This window comes from Schistocerca nitens, chromosome 4 (assembly GCF_023898315.1).
Source record: "Schistocerca nitens isolate TAMUIC-IGC-003100 chromosome 4, iqSchNite1.1, whole genome shotgun sequence".
NCBI lineage: Eukaryota > Metazoa > Arthropoda > Insecta > Orthoptera > Acrididae > Schistocerca > Schistocerca nitens.
The window spans coordinates 395,327,482-395,342,043 of NC_064617.1; the positions used below are offsets into that span (position 1 = coordinate 395,327,482).

Genomic DNA, 14,562 nt, shown 5'->3' on the forward strand with positions numbered 1-14,562 from the left:
TATGATGAATCAGCTGGATATAGGGCCTCCTGCAAGAAGTGGTTATGCCCACATTTCCAGGTTTTTCCCATGAGCGATGCAACCTGTGTAGGGCTCTTTCTTTTCTGGCTTTTGCGGCACATTTATCAGTTGTTGTGCCAATTTTTGCCTTTGCAAAAACCAGCCAACTTATCATTTGATGAAATATGCAAGCTTCTCTCAACCTATTACTGTGACAATGCATTTCATTGTGTCTTGTGTAGATTTTTCCATTGTCATAAACGCCCAAACCAATCTTACAAAGTCTTAGCTGCAGAATTACATGGGTTGATCCATTGTCGTAAATTTGTCACTAGTACACATCATGAATCCTATGCTGATCACATGGTGCATGATGATATTCTTTGTTTGGCCCCTGATAGGGAAGTCAATCGTCCAGGAAGCCTCCCCTGACCTGGGGTTTGGGTGACTTTCCCAAACTCTACTTCTTTTCCCAAACCTCTCCAGTGCCTTTCACTTCAGCCATCTTCCTTCCCCTTCAACCATTCTGCCGCAAGGCAGAAGCTTGCATAAGTTAGCTTGCATAAGTAAAACTTTTTTTTTATATGAGTGTTCTCCTGTCGCCACTTGGTGAGTAGATTTTTTTATCTATCTATTTATATTATCTTGTCAAAAATTGATTATTTTCATTGTTATAAAAATTATAATAGGTATTTTGGCTTCAAAAGGTTGAAAACAATAGTTTAAAGGAAGTGACATTGAGAAACCTTTTTATAATACAGCAAATACATTACCAGCAGCTGTTTGATCAGTGTGAGGCACATAAATATATGTGAACTGTGATCTCACTATTTCACGTTCTGGAATTTTGATGTTTTCTTTCCAAATTGGAACACTGTTCTAAACACCATACAGTTGACTGAAGACTTCCTGGTGTTTTCAGGACCCTTACCATGAGAAGATAACTGGTGTACGCGTACTTGCTGTCTGCCCTGGTGCCACTGACACAAACCTTGTGAAAGATGTAAGGAAACAACTGCTGTCATCTGAATATGAGAATGCGTGGCAACGAGATACAGCAGGAGGGGTATCACAAACGTGAGTTTCATTTTAATTCATCTGTTGAGGAAAAGTAAATGATTTGTATATTTCCAATATTTATTCAGATATTAATTTGTCTCTTAAATTTATTTACTGCTAATAACAATGAATAATCATCATATGTTTGATGATACGATCTATTGAAAAATAGTCATAAGTACGTGGCAGTAATTGTGGGCCAGGGCAACTTGACAAAAATTTAATAGGCATCACAAGGACCCTAAACTCTATTGAGATTTCGGAAAGTAGCTGTTCAAAACTGGAAATTTGTTTTGACCTTATGCTCAACCTCAGTCGTAGGATAATCTTATTATCTGTCAGGAAACTGTCATTGCTTGCATTGTATCAGTTATAATAATTTGACATTCAAGATGAGCACCCTTGTTCTCAGTTTTTATACTTGCTACTTTACACTAGGCTGTTACAACTCAAGTGACTGCCAGCAGACATCCAAGTGCCCATGGGCACATATGTACAGACAGGCAAACAGCGATGTGCTTGCAGTCCAACAGCCGAGCCATAGCCATTGTGATCATACTGCCCTAGCAGAGTGCTCGCTGGTGCAAGGGGTGGCCAACCAGCTCATGCATATGCTGAAAATGTACAATAGAGCTATCTGGCTGGTGTCTATACTAACTGCAACTGTCCATGGGTGAGCAGAGGGGTGCTGGGTGCACCTGTACCGCATGGGGCAGTGTTGAAACAGCTTGCCTTACAGTATACTGTTTTAAACTTCATTTAATTACAGTTTAATTCTGTGGAGCAAGGCACTCTTATCTGGTGGTTTCACTAGCCAGTGCACAACTATGAATGACTTCTTGACTTTGCCAGTTCCCTGTGTGTGTGTGTGTGTGTGTGTGTGTGTGTGTGTGTGTGTTCTTTCAACAAAAAAGTCACAGGCAATGTGAATTGTTTGATCTGCATAGACTCTGCTGGTTCTGTGGAGGGCGCTATTGCACTTGGAAACATCCATAATGTCTTCCTTGCTGCGTTGCTGTAACTGTCATAAAGCATCTTCATTCCATGTACCATCTTGCCATCTTGTTGAAGACAGGTTATTATTAAACAATGGAAAATACAGTATGGAATGGAACAATATTATGAAAAGGAAAGTTGCTACTCACTATATCAACATCTCCACTATATGGTGAGTAGCAACTTTCCTTTTCATAATATTGTTACAGTTTATTATTATTATTATCATCATCATCATCATCATCATCATCATCACTATCACTACTACCTTTTTTCACTCACCTCCACCAGTGGAAACTATTTACAATCATGTAACAGTCAGTGTCGATTGGTTTCCTATACACAAAAATCAACTAAACAGATGCCTGCCTCTTTTTCAACTAGCGCATCCAAGAGAGGTAGCTTGCCACTTCACTGGTTAAATTTAATATTAGGATTAACACTGTGTATGTGATCCTTTTCCCTATGAAACTGAAGCTACATCAAGGAAGTGTCATTGATGTACCAAAGGAAACTAGATAGGTGAGAAGGCACAGAACTGAGAGTTTCTAGAGGCACCACTGTAGAAGTGACACCACATAGGGATTAATCTTTATGGTGTTTTGGGCTATTTTCTGCTTGTTAAACATCTCAACAAATGAAACTTCCTGGCAGATTAAAACTATGTGCCGGACAGAGATTCGAACTCGGGACCTTTGCCTTTCACAGGCAAGTGCTCTACCAACTGAGCTACCCAAGCACGACTCATGCCCTGTCCTCACAGCTTTACTTCTGCCAGTACCTCGTCTCCTACCTTCCAAACTTGCCCGCGAAAGGCAAAGGTCCCGAGTTCGAGTCTCGGTCCGGCACACAGTTTTAATCTGCCAGGAATTTTCATATCAGCACACACTCCGCTGCAGGGTGAAAATCTCAATCTCAACAAATGATGCAAATTATTGATGTTGTGCTTTCAAATCTCCGACTTCAGTGCTAATAGCCCTGACAGACTTTTGACAGTTGGCAAGTAGGTGAACTGGCACTACTAACAATTGCTTAGCCATCATGTTACACGTACTGGCATCGTTGTGCTGCTGTTTCTACAACTACCCATTCTCAATCACTTTGTGACAAGACTGACAATAGAAATAAGTGGCAATCAAGTAACATTTTAACATTAAGATTTAGTTCATGCCTCTCTGTGGACCAGAGGTGCCAGAAGTTGCCAAACTTCTTTCCTTGCACTTGTGACATTTCAGACCACCTCCAAAAACTTACAAGATGTTGCTGTATTGCCTTTAGAAGCAGATTAATGTGCAAACAGCAGCAGTCAGTAGTGTTCCTGAAGACAGTGGCAGAAGCAGCTGTTGAAAGTTCAAGAATTTTGTTTGAAATGGTATGGCTTGTATGAATATCAAGAAGATTGTAGTTAGGCATGCTACCAATGCTACCATGAAAGACTTTAAGAATGCAGAAGCTGTTTACAAATTTAGTTTATAGAAGTCTGTGTATTGGTGTCTTGAAAATCAGTTTTGGCTTTGTACTCATTATATCTAAATTTGAGAAAATACACTCCTGGAAATGGAAAAAAGAACACATTGACACCGGTGTGTCAGACCCACCATACTTGCTCCGGACACTGCGAGAGGGCTGTACAAGCAATGATCACACGCACGGCACAGCGGACACACCAGGAACCGCGGTGTTGGCCGTCGAATGGCGCTAGCTGCGCAGCATTTGTGCACCGCCGCCGTCAATGTCAGCCAGTTACCGTGGCATACGGAGCTCCATCGCAGTCTTTAACACTGGTAGCATGCCGCGACAACGTGGACGTGAACCGTATGTGCAGTTGACGGACTTTGAGCGAGTGCGTATAGTGGGCATGCGGGAGGCCGGGTGGACGTACCGCCGAATTGCTCAACACGTGGGGCGTGAGGTCTCCACAGTACATCGATGTTGTCGCCAGTGGTCGGAGGAAGGTGCACGTGCCCGTCGACCTGGGACCGGACCGCAGCGACGCACGGATGCACGCCAAGACCGTAGGATCCTACGCAGTGCCGTAGGGGACCGCACCGCCACTTCCCAGCAAATTAGGGACACTGTTGCTCCTGGGGTATCGGCGAGGACCATTCGCAACCGTCTCCATGAAGCTGGGCTACGGTCCCGCACACCGTTGGGCCGTCTTCCGCTCACGCCCCAACATCGTGCAGCCCGCCTCCAGTGGTGTCGCGACAGGCGTGAATGGAGGGACGAATGGAGACGTGTCGTCTTCAGCGATGAGAGTCACTTCTGCCTTGGTGCCAATGATGGTCGTATGCGTGTTTGGCGCCGTGCAGGTGAGCGCCACAATCAGGACTGCATACGACCAAGGCACACAGGGCCAACACCCGGCTTCATGGTGTGGGGAGCTGTCTCCTACACTGGCCGAACACCTCTGGTGATCGTCGAGGGGACACTGAATAGTGCACGGTACATCCAAACCGTCATCGAACCCATCGTTCTACCATTCCTAGACCGGCAAGGGAACTTGCTGTTCCAACAGGACAATGCACGTCCGCATGTATCCCGTGCCACCCAACGTGCTCTAGAAGGTGTAAGTCAACTACCCTGGCCAGCAAGATCTCCGGATCTGTCCCCCATTGAGCATGTTTGGGACTGGATGAAGCGTCGTCTCACGCGGTCTGCACGTCCAGCACGAACGCTGGTCCAACTGAGGCGCCAGGTGGAAATGGCATGGCAAGCCGTTCCACAGGACTACATCCAGCATCTCTACGATCGTCTCCATGGGAGAATAGCAGCCTGCATTGCTGCGAAAGGTGGATATACACTGTACTAGTGCCGACATTGTGCATGCTCTGTTGCCTGTGTCTATGTGCCTGTGGTTCTGTCAGTGTGATCATGTGATGTATCTGACCCCAGGAATGTGTCAATAAAGTTTCCCCTTCCTGGGACAATGAATTCACGGTGCTGTTCTTATTTCAATTTCCAGGAGTGTATAAACAAAATCGTATCAATGGACTTATAAAATAAAGTTTACAATGATGAGCATCAAGAGTGCTGTTAAATATAAGTTACAGATGAATGAAACTGTATGTATGTAACATAGAAAAAATATATATCTGACAAATGAGGGACATCCAGAAAGTAAAGAATGATTGTTTACTACACCCAGTGCCAGATCGCACCGCCACAATAGCAAGTGCCCAGTTAGCTTCTTCCCCCAACTCAGTGTGAGCTGAGTTTTGTTGGCAAACAAGTCATGCCTCTTTGTTTTGTAATGTTTGATAATACCAGCACCCATCAAAAATCACACCAAATGCGAAGTGCATAGTGTCCTTCACTTTCTGATTCCACAAAATGTTGGTCCTATTGAAATTTATTGGCAAATGAAGAATGTTTATGGTAGAAGTGCAATGAACGAGTCTTCAGTGTCGTGGAATGTTGTTGGCAAAGGTGTTTTTGATTCATTACAATATGCAGCCTTTTGCATCAGCTCGAGCACAGCAAGAACTTCAGTGTCTTAAGTGGAAAATTTTCAGACATTCTCTTCACAGCTCTGACTTGCCACCCAGTGATTTTCACTTGTAACCAAAACTAAAGGAAATTTTGGGTGGAAAACAGTTTGCAAATGATGAAGACCTCGAACAAGCAGTGATGTCTTGGCTCAGATCGTTGGTAGTAGAGGAGTGCAACAAGGGAATTGAAAAATTGGTCCCATTTTACAATAAGTGCCCTGACAGTTATGGTGACGTCATTGAAAAATAAATTAAGGTACCGTAACTTTGGAAATGAAATTTTGTTTTGACATTTAGTTTTTATTTTGTTATGCCAGAATATCCTTTACCTTCTGGACAATCCTTGTATATTAGAAGGTGCACAATGGAATACCTGTCATATATTTCTAATGTGTGGCAGAATCTAAATTTATAAATATACTTACTAAATTTAATATATGTAAAAGCTAAAGATCAGCTCATTTCTCATGTGATAAAAAGAATGAATATACTATAAACATAATTGCTAAAAGCATAAAAAATATTTTAATGTGCTTGAAGGCACACCTGTAATTAGCTGTATTACAAATGCTGAGGATAATTACGGTCAGTGAAGACTTCAGTGAGACCCTCGGTATATTTTGAGATGGACTGCACGTCACTGCAGATGCGACGACCACAAGTGGCTCGGCTGTACAGAAGGGAGTTCTTGGTGTGGAATGGGTGGCAGCCATCGAAGTGGAGGTATTGCTGGTGGTTAGTAGGTTTGATATGGATGGAGGTACTGATGTAGCCATCTCTGAGGTGGAGGTCAACATCTAGGAAGGTGGCTTGCTGAATCCTTCACTGACCGTAATTATTCTCCCGTCCTTGAACAAAAACAAATCTTCCATGCCTTATTTCTCCAGTGTCCCACCAACTCCCGAAGTCCCACAGTCCGGCCACAGAGGAGCATTCCCCTCATAACTCAGTACCATCCGGGACTGGAGCAACTGAATTAAATCCTCCGCCAGGGTTTCTATTATCTCTCGTCGTGCCCTGAAATAAGAAATGTCCTGCCCACTCTCCTTCCCACCCCTCCTACCGTGGTATTCCGCCATCCACTGAACCTACACAATATACTCATCCATCCTTACACAGCCCCTGCTCCCAATATCTTACCTCATGGCTCATACCCCTGTAATAGACCTAGATGCAAAACCTGTCCCGTACATCCTCCTACCACCACCTACTCCAGTCCGATCACCAACATTACCTATCACATCAAAGGCAGGGCTACCTGTGAAACCAGTCATGTGATCTACAAGCTAAGCTGCAACCACTGTGCTGCATTCTATGTAGGCATGTCAACCAACAAACTGTCTGTTCGCATGAACGGTCACTGACAAACTGTGGCCGAAAAACAAGTGGACCACCCTGTTGCTGAACAAGCTGCCAGACATGATATCCCTCATCTCAATGAATGCTTCACAGCCTGTGCCATATGGATCCTTCCCACCAGCACCATCTTTTCTGAATTGCACAGGTGGGAACTTTCCCTGCCATACATCCTACATCCCCGTAACCTCCTGGCCTCAACCTTTATTAGTCACTGTCCTCACCCATCCAGCTCCCTCCTTGTTCCCATTCTAGCACTCCACAACCATCATTTCACCACCACACCCAGCCTCTTAATTTCTTTTTATTTCTCTCCTTTCTGCTACTTAACCCCTCCCCCCTCCGCACATTCTCTCTTGCCCTCCATCTAAACTGCAACACTTCACTGGCCGCCACTCGCACCATACTATCCCTCCCCCTCCCCGCTCCAGCCTCCTCCTTACCCCCACCCAGTCGCCACTCCCATCAGGCACTGGTGCTGCTGCTCGCAGTGTGGTTTCAGTTCTCTGAGACTGCAGACATGTGTGCAAGTTGCGACTGCATGAGTGTGTGTGTGTGCGTGCGCGCGTGTGTGCGTGTGTGTGCGTGTGTGTGTGTGTGTGTGTGTGTGTGTGTGTGTGTGTGTGTGTACTGCTGACAAAGGCCTCAATGGCCGAAAGCTATAATTGTGTGAATGTTTTTATTGTCCCTATCGCGCCTCAGCATCTCCGCTATGTGGTGAGTAGCAACTTTCCTTCTGTGGTATTGATACATTTAACAACCAAATTCTTGTTTTATAACTCTATTGATATGTTTTTTTATGTATATTTTCTAATTCTTAGACTTTTATCATGTTTAAAGCCAAAACTGGATATCAGTGTTAATAACATCACATGTGGTCAAGACATTGAATTTTATAATCTAATCCAATACAAAGGTTTGAGTGTGTGCAGAATAATGTCCCCAGTAGATGTGCAGTTGGTAGGGCACATGTGGAAAGGGCGGTAGTGGTGGCAATTGCGGTCAGGTGCTCCATGGAAAATGCCAAGCACTGGAAGGGGCATGCCATTGTAAACTGAAGCCTATGCTCACATTTCTTGTAAATGTTCAGTGGAGCCCCTCCACACCAACATTTTCATGGTGACCATTCACAAAGATTTATTGTTACGTCTGCTTTAGTTAGTGTCTAAAAAGAATTCCACTAAAGATGTAACAAAAGCAGCAATTTATTTGTTCTATCTTGTTAACCATTTCTAACTTGCAGAGAAGCATCGTGAGTGGTGAATTTTGAGTGAAACCTACATTTATTTTGTTGCCATGTTAAAATTTGATTCATTTGCCGAAACACAGTGGAGTTCACTCAGTCTCACCTCACTAACATGTTGTGCAGACACTGTTGCGAGAGAATTCGGAAACTATGGTTTATTCAGTGTAATGTGTAATGTCTTAACTTATGTTGTTCCAAAACCCACAGCATTTTTCATTTCACCAGCTATTAATAACCCTTAAAATTATATTCTTTCATTGAAAAAGTTTGTAGTCAGTGGAATAATGTGGTAGATAATGAAGTTTTGCATAATAAACATATGGAAAAAACTCTCCTCTTTGCCTGCAGCCATTTGCCAAAATATCATTTTGATATCTCAAACTGTTTATGAAATATGAGGAATATTGTGAATATTTCATTCTGGCTTTATCGCTGGCTTATGCAATCGCAAATGAGTCTGCTAAATCAGATCAGTTTTCTTGAAATTGGTGACAGATAGAGACCTCCACCCAACTCTAAAGAAAAATTAAGTACGTTAGCTAAATTTAATATGCAGTAACATATAATATGATACACACCAAATGCAAAATCATAGTGACTCCTATTTTTCATTGCAAACTATTTTGGATAATAAATGCAAATACCACAATAACTGTGACCATTAATGATGGGCACATCATCATGAAGCTGACATATAAAGCTATAATTAACTCAAAAATGAAATTTGTTTGTCAAATATTTTCTCTAAAATCATTTGAGAAAGATTGCAGGACTTCGATTCTGTCATCACCGGTAATTCAAAAGTTGGCAGAAAATGTCGACTTGCCCTTCCGAACAAATGAATGAACTCACTCAGCACTTTGGACAAAAATTGCTCACTGCACATCAGCCGCAGTATCCTGTGGGGGCTCTACTGGTCTCCTCAGGAAGTCCAAATGGCTCTTTTTTGTATACAAATTTAGTTGTATGCTCTGAATTAACAAACACAATCCAGTTTGTTTAGACATTATGGCATGCTACTATGATACTTCTTAAATGGCATTTGTAGATTCTTTTAAGCTGTGTCATTGTTTTATTGTTAATGTGTTCTGGAAATTCTGAGTTGAAATACAGATGATGGGAAGAATCAAGATATCTACTCATCATATAATTGAAGTGGTAAATGGCAGGGTGACAAATGCCAAATCAAAAGATTGAACTTATAACTGCACTATTGGGGGAGGGGCAAGGGGTATCTGGGGATGTCTAAGGAATGTGGCCCCAGTGAGCTCATCATGGTACATTCAGAAGAAATCACCCCTTTTTCACGATGAAATAGCTAGAGTAGATTGAGAACAAAAGGAGAGGATGAAGGCTATGTAGAGAGTCAAGTAGGTGCAGGTATGTAAATAGGTGAATCAAGCTAAAGAGAATTGATGGAGAACTATTAGGAGGGGGAGGGGGTGAACAGGGCTGAGCTGATACTGGAGAGAGAGACAAACTTCGACTGCGTGCTCATTGTCACTTTGTGGCAAGAAGGTTACCAGCATGGGAGGTCACCCACCAAGTGGCTTATTCTTCTAGTTCTAGCTTCCCTCAAATCCAATTCCAGAGTGACATCATTTTGAATATTCAGCTTCTGTCAGTGAAACGTTTAATATATGATGCATAGCAGTCACTTGCACTCAACAACATTAGCTGATGATTGTTACCTATAAATTATTACTCTTAGATGCCCCAGGGATAATGCAACAGAAGTGGGTGCTAGCTTTTATGAGGTAACTAGGAGTACTGTGTTAATCTGGAAACACGTCATCAGATTGTCCTTCAAGTGTCCATTATGGACAACAGTGCTAATCCCTCAGCACTGTGTTGTGTGAAGGAGGTGGGTAAGGGAACACCTGGAATGGAGCATGTGTCATTGGCATTAGGTTATCATCACTGATCAGTGCAAGATTTGTTTGATGCCTGATTATCATCATGGAAATGTGTAGAGATGGCCGCACTTACAGTATCAACGTTCAGCAGGAAGTGGGTCACTCCTATATTGGGACAGTATTATGTATGGATGTCAGATGCATCTCATTGTATCAAGGGTAATTTGAGAGTGGTTCAGTATTAGAAAGGATGTTTCAACCTATTGTCCAGACCTACAGTCAATAATCTGATGACAGGCTTGTCTGTGAAAGGCAGTGATGCAGGAGCACACCATGCCCACCTTAGGACCACCTCCCTTTGGGAGGCGAGAGTCAACCAAATGCAAGTGCTTGCTGCAGTATTTGCTGACAAGGCACTGATTGAGCATCCTATGTGCCAGTTGAAAATTACATCTTTGCAAGAATCCTCCTCACACCAGCGATCTTAGGAGGGTCATTGTTGGAGAATTTCTCAGTCTTGAACAGCAACTTCTCAAGCACTGTGAAGTATGCTGAGGAGGATCCAAGCATGTTACACAGCCCAAGTTGGAACAGTACAATAGTGAATGTTACCCAGCAGCACTTTTGAAGAGACTGCCTTTTTTTTACATTGAAGATTTTGTTTGTTTTTGTTTCATGAGGCTTATTCTTCTAGTTCTAGCTTCCCTCAAATCCAAACCCACATGCCTTCAGATATGCAGGTGATGCAGTACTTTTGTGGGCAGTTTATATCCTTACCCACTACTAGTACTTGCTCTTCTTCAAGATGGAGATGTATGAACAAAACCACTGTACTACCATGGGCATTGACAGAGCACTTTTGTTCGACACTTAGTTTATGGACCACCTAGAGGAAACATTCCCGCTATCAAAGATCCTAAACTCTGTCTGGTTCAGGTTCACTGGTGATATCTTTTTGATTTGGACTGAGGATCATGAGACTCTTGAAATTTCTGTTGAGGAAGAAGAGTCTTTGAAAGATTAATTCAGTGCCCGAGCAAGATGGTGAGTGGCACCTTCATTCTTTCCACTGTTTTTTATTGTTTACAAACAGGACAAATTTGAAAATATGGTCTGGTTTCAACAGAATATGATTTTAAAATCTGTCCAGTCATTTTGTGCCCTCAAAGGATTAAAAAAATTTTACAGTCATCTTATAGTACTGGAAGATATATATACAAATCACATTGCTTTACACAAATTAATACTATGAGTGCATGTTAACTTCAGTGAACAAAAACCATTACTTATTTTAGATACATATCAGGAATTTGGAAACTGAATGTGTTGGACCAGTGCAATGGAAAACATAAAATATTACTGAAACATAAACATACAACATTACTGAAAAGTGTCACATTTGTTAACCAAAAGTGATATAACAGTGCCACCATTAGAAAATGTGTATTGGGTACATGCCTATTCAAAAACATGACTCATTCCACATTATAGCAATAGGTCGCAAGTATGATCTGTGGAACTTGCAAATAACTAAACTAAACTCAGGAACAAAACTGCCAAAAAGCAACAGATTTAAGATCTTTTCATGACTACCTTGAACAGTTCCAAAAACCATTACCATATTATTTTGAGATGTGGATGGTGGAGCACAGTATTAATGTATTTAAAAAACTAATATCATGGAACCACTAAAAGCTGCTTAATAAGTATTTCCAGAAAATTATATACAAGGGTTGGAACTTTAATAGTGGCAACTATTTATTTACAGCTCGTACAAAATAGATAAATGTTTCAAAGTTTTACTGACCTTCAAAGCAGTTCACCAGCATTGTGTATAACCCATTGCCAGTGATGTGGAAGCCATAGATCCTCTTAGCAGTGCCAGTTGTGTTGACACTTCGTCCGACGAATTTGTAGCAGTTCTGAAGCAAATGCTGTGAAGTGTTTCCTTCAGTTTAGAAATCGAGTTGAACTCGTGAGGGCTTTGTCAGGGGAGTGCAGTAGGTGGTATAGTACTTAGCAGCCCCATCAGTCAAACAAATCAGTAACAGCTTGCGCTGTACGTGCTTGAGCATTGTCCTGCAAAATGATGGTCAGGTCCTGCAGAAAGTGTCATAACTTCTGTCTCTAAGCTGGTTGTAGGGTGTTCCAAAAATGAACAGCATTATGTCATAAAAGAAACAAGACATTAGAGGATACTCCAAGAGAATCCGAATTTCTTGAACCATACTAAAATGCATAATGCAGCTTAATGTGTACAGTTGTATGTCCAGATTCAGATGTATATTTTCCTGGAGTACCAGCACTGTATTATTTCATGTTTGGTTCTTTATTATGGCATGATGCCATACGTGCCAGAAGATGAAAATGTGGACTTTAAAAGCAGTGAACAGTTGAAGCCAGCCAGAGTGGCCGAGCAGTTCTAGACACTACAGTCTGGAACCGTGAGACTGCTACAGTCACAGGTTCGAATCCTGCCTTGGGCATGGATGTGTGTGATGTCCTTAGGTTAGTTAGGTTTAAGTAGTTCTAAGTTCTAGGGGACTGATGACCTCCGTAGTTAAATCCCATAGTGCTCAGAGCCATTTGAACCATTTGAACAGCTGAAACTAGCCAATAGTGTGGAATTAAATACTTCATTTCAAATAATTGACTGCCTGAGTGGAAAATATTAATAAAAGCCACATTTATTTAGCAAACCGACAAAAACAACTTCATTGTTCCACAAGGTGATTAATTCTTGATTGTCAGAAAGGTGGAAATAAAATAAAATCCGAAACTAATAACATATTTTAGCCTTCCTATATTGTTGTTGTGGTCTTCAGTCCAGAGACTGGTTTGATGCAGCTCTCCATGCTACTTTATCCTGTGCGAGCTTCTTCATCTCCCAGTACCTACTGCAACCTACATCCTTTTGAATGTGCTTAGTGTATTCATCTCTTGGTCTCCCTCTGTGATTTTTACCCTCCACGCTGCCCTCCAATACTAAATTGGTGATCCCTTGATGCCTCAGAACATGTCCTACCAACCAATCCCTTCTTCTAGTCAAGTTGTGCCACAAATTTCTCTTCTCCCCAATTCTAGTCAATACCTCCACATTAGTTATGTGATCTACCCATTTAATCTTCGGCATTCTTCTGTAGCACCACATTTCGAAAGCTTCTATTCCCTTCTTGTCCAATCTATTTATCATCCATGTTTCACTTCCATACATGGCTACACTCCATACAAATACTTTCAGAAACGACTTCCTGACACTTAAATCTGTACTCGATGTTAACAAGTTTCTCTTCTTCACAAACGCTTTCCTTGCCATTGCCAGTCAAAATTTTATATCTTCTCTACTTTGACCATCATCAGGTATTTTGCTCCCCAAATAGCAAAACTCCTTTACTACTTTAAGTGTCTCATTTCCTAATCTAATTCCCTCAGCATCACCCGACTTAATTTGGCTACATTCCATTATCCTCCTTTTGCTTTTGTTGATGTTCATCTTATATCCTCCTTTCAAGACACTGTCCATTCCATGTTCCAATATTATGTGAATGTATTTTAATTCACTTGATAGTTCCTGGCCACAGAAATTCGTTTTGTTTTCATTTGACATGAGAGCAATATACGAAGAGGAAGTAGCAAAATCGCTAAACATAAAGACGGGTCACATGGAGACTAGCCACCTCCCCACTACAACTCAAATTAGTCTGTAGATCATCTCCAGATCTATGATATTTCCAAATTGGGGCAGTATTAGATAGTGCCCCCTCCAAAGCGTTTGAGGTAGGACACCAAAAGTTTAAAAAAATTGCCTTTTGAAAAATATGTTCATTTTGTAGTGTACATCTTTCTGAAGAGTCTGATACATAAAACATATGTGTTTGAGGAAGTGTAAGGGATGTTATTTGGTCTTAAGTCTGCTAAAGTGCAGTGCCATGCCTCTTCACACAGCATTCTTCTATTGCACGTCACTGTATTTCACTCTGTGGAATTCAAAACGTATAATTTTGGAATGGGTGCCATCAAACTATATTCAGGGCAGTGGAAATTAAAATGCCCTGTCATGCCCTCCTGCTCCCTGCCTGTTTGACATCCTGCCCCTCACTATTATTATTATTTTGTATTTTTTTTTTTTTTATCAAACAAACAAAAACTTCAGTTATTACTGGATGGGATTATTTGTAACCAGGAGAACAAGAACTCTTCAGAAAAGTTGCACTCTTTTTGCCTATTAGCTAATAACTTGCTGTTTAGTGTGACATAAAATTAAATATAGGATACATAAAACCAGTAAATACGAGACAAGCACGACAGTACACATTCCTTCAAACCTAAGTCCTAGCATTTTTTTCTCTCTAATCTTGCTACACCTTTATAGGGTGTGCTTTCCTTTCTGGGAGAGAATTTATTACCTCATCAAAGTTCATCAAATGTTTTGCTTCATAAATGAAATTTCGTTGTCTCATGCTGAAAAAGCTGGTAATTCAAACAATACCCAAGACTGGTGTGGTTTCTTGACCTGATTACTTGTATTTTGTCACTGCCTTCTAGATACAATGAAATA

At 41.5% G+C, this 14,562-nt stretch overlaps 1 protein-coding gene across 1 annotated transcript in view; it reads left to right on the forward strand.

The window, feature by feature from the left end:
- LOC126251712 (15-hydroxyprostaglandin dehydrogenase [NAD(+)]-like) overlaps positions 1–14,562 on the forward strand; it is a 101,286-nt gene that overhangs the window by 55,375 nt on the left and 31,349 nt on the right. Inside the window, exon 5 of the mRNA XM_049952306.1 lies at positions 923–1,077. Coding sequence (XP_049808263.1) covers positions 923–1,077 — 155 coding nt within the window. The remainder of the gene's footprint in view (positions 1–922; positions 1,078–14,562) is intronic.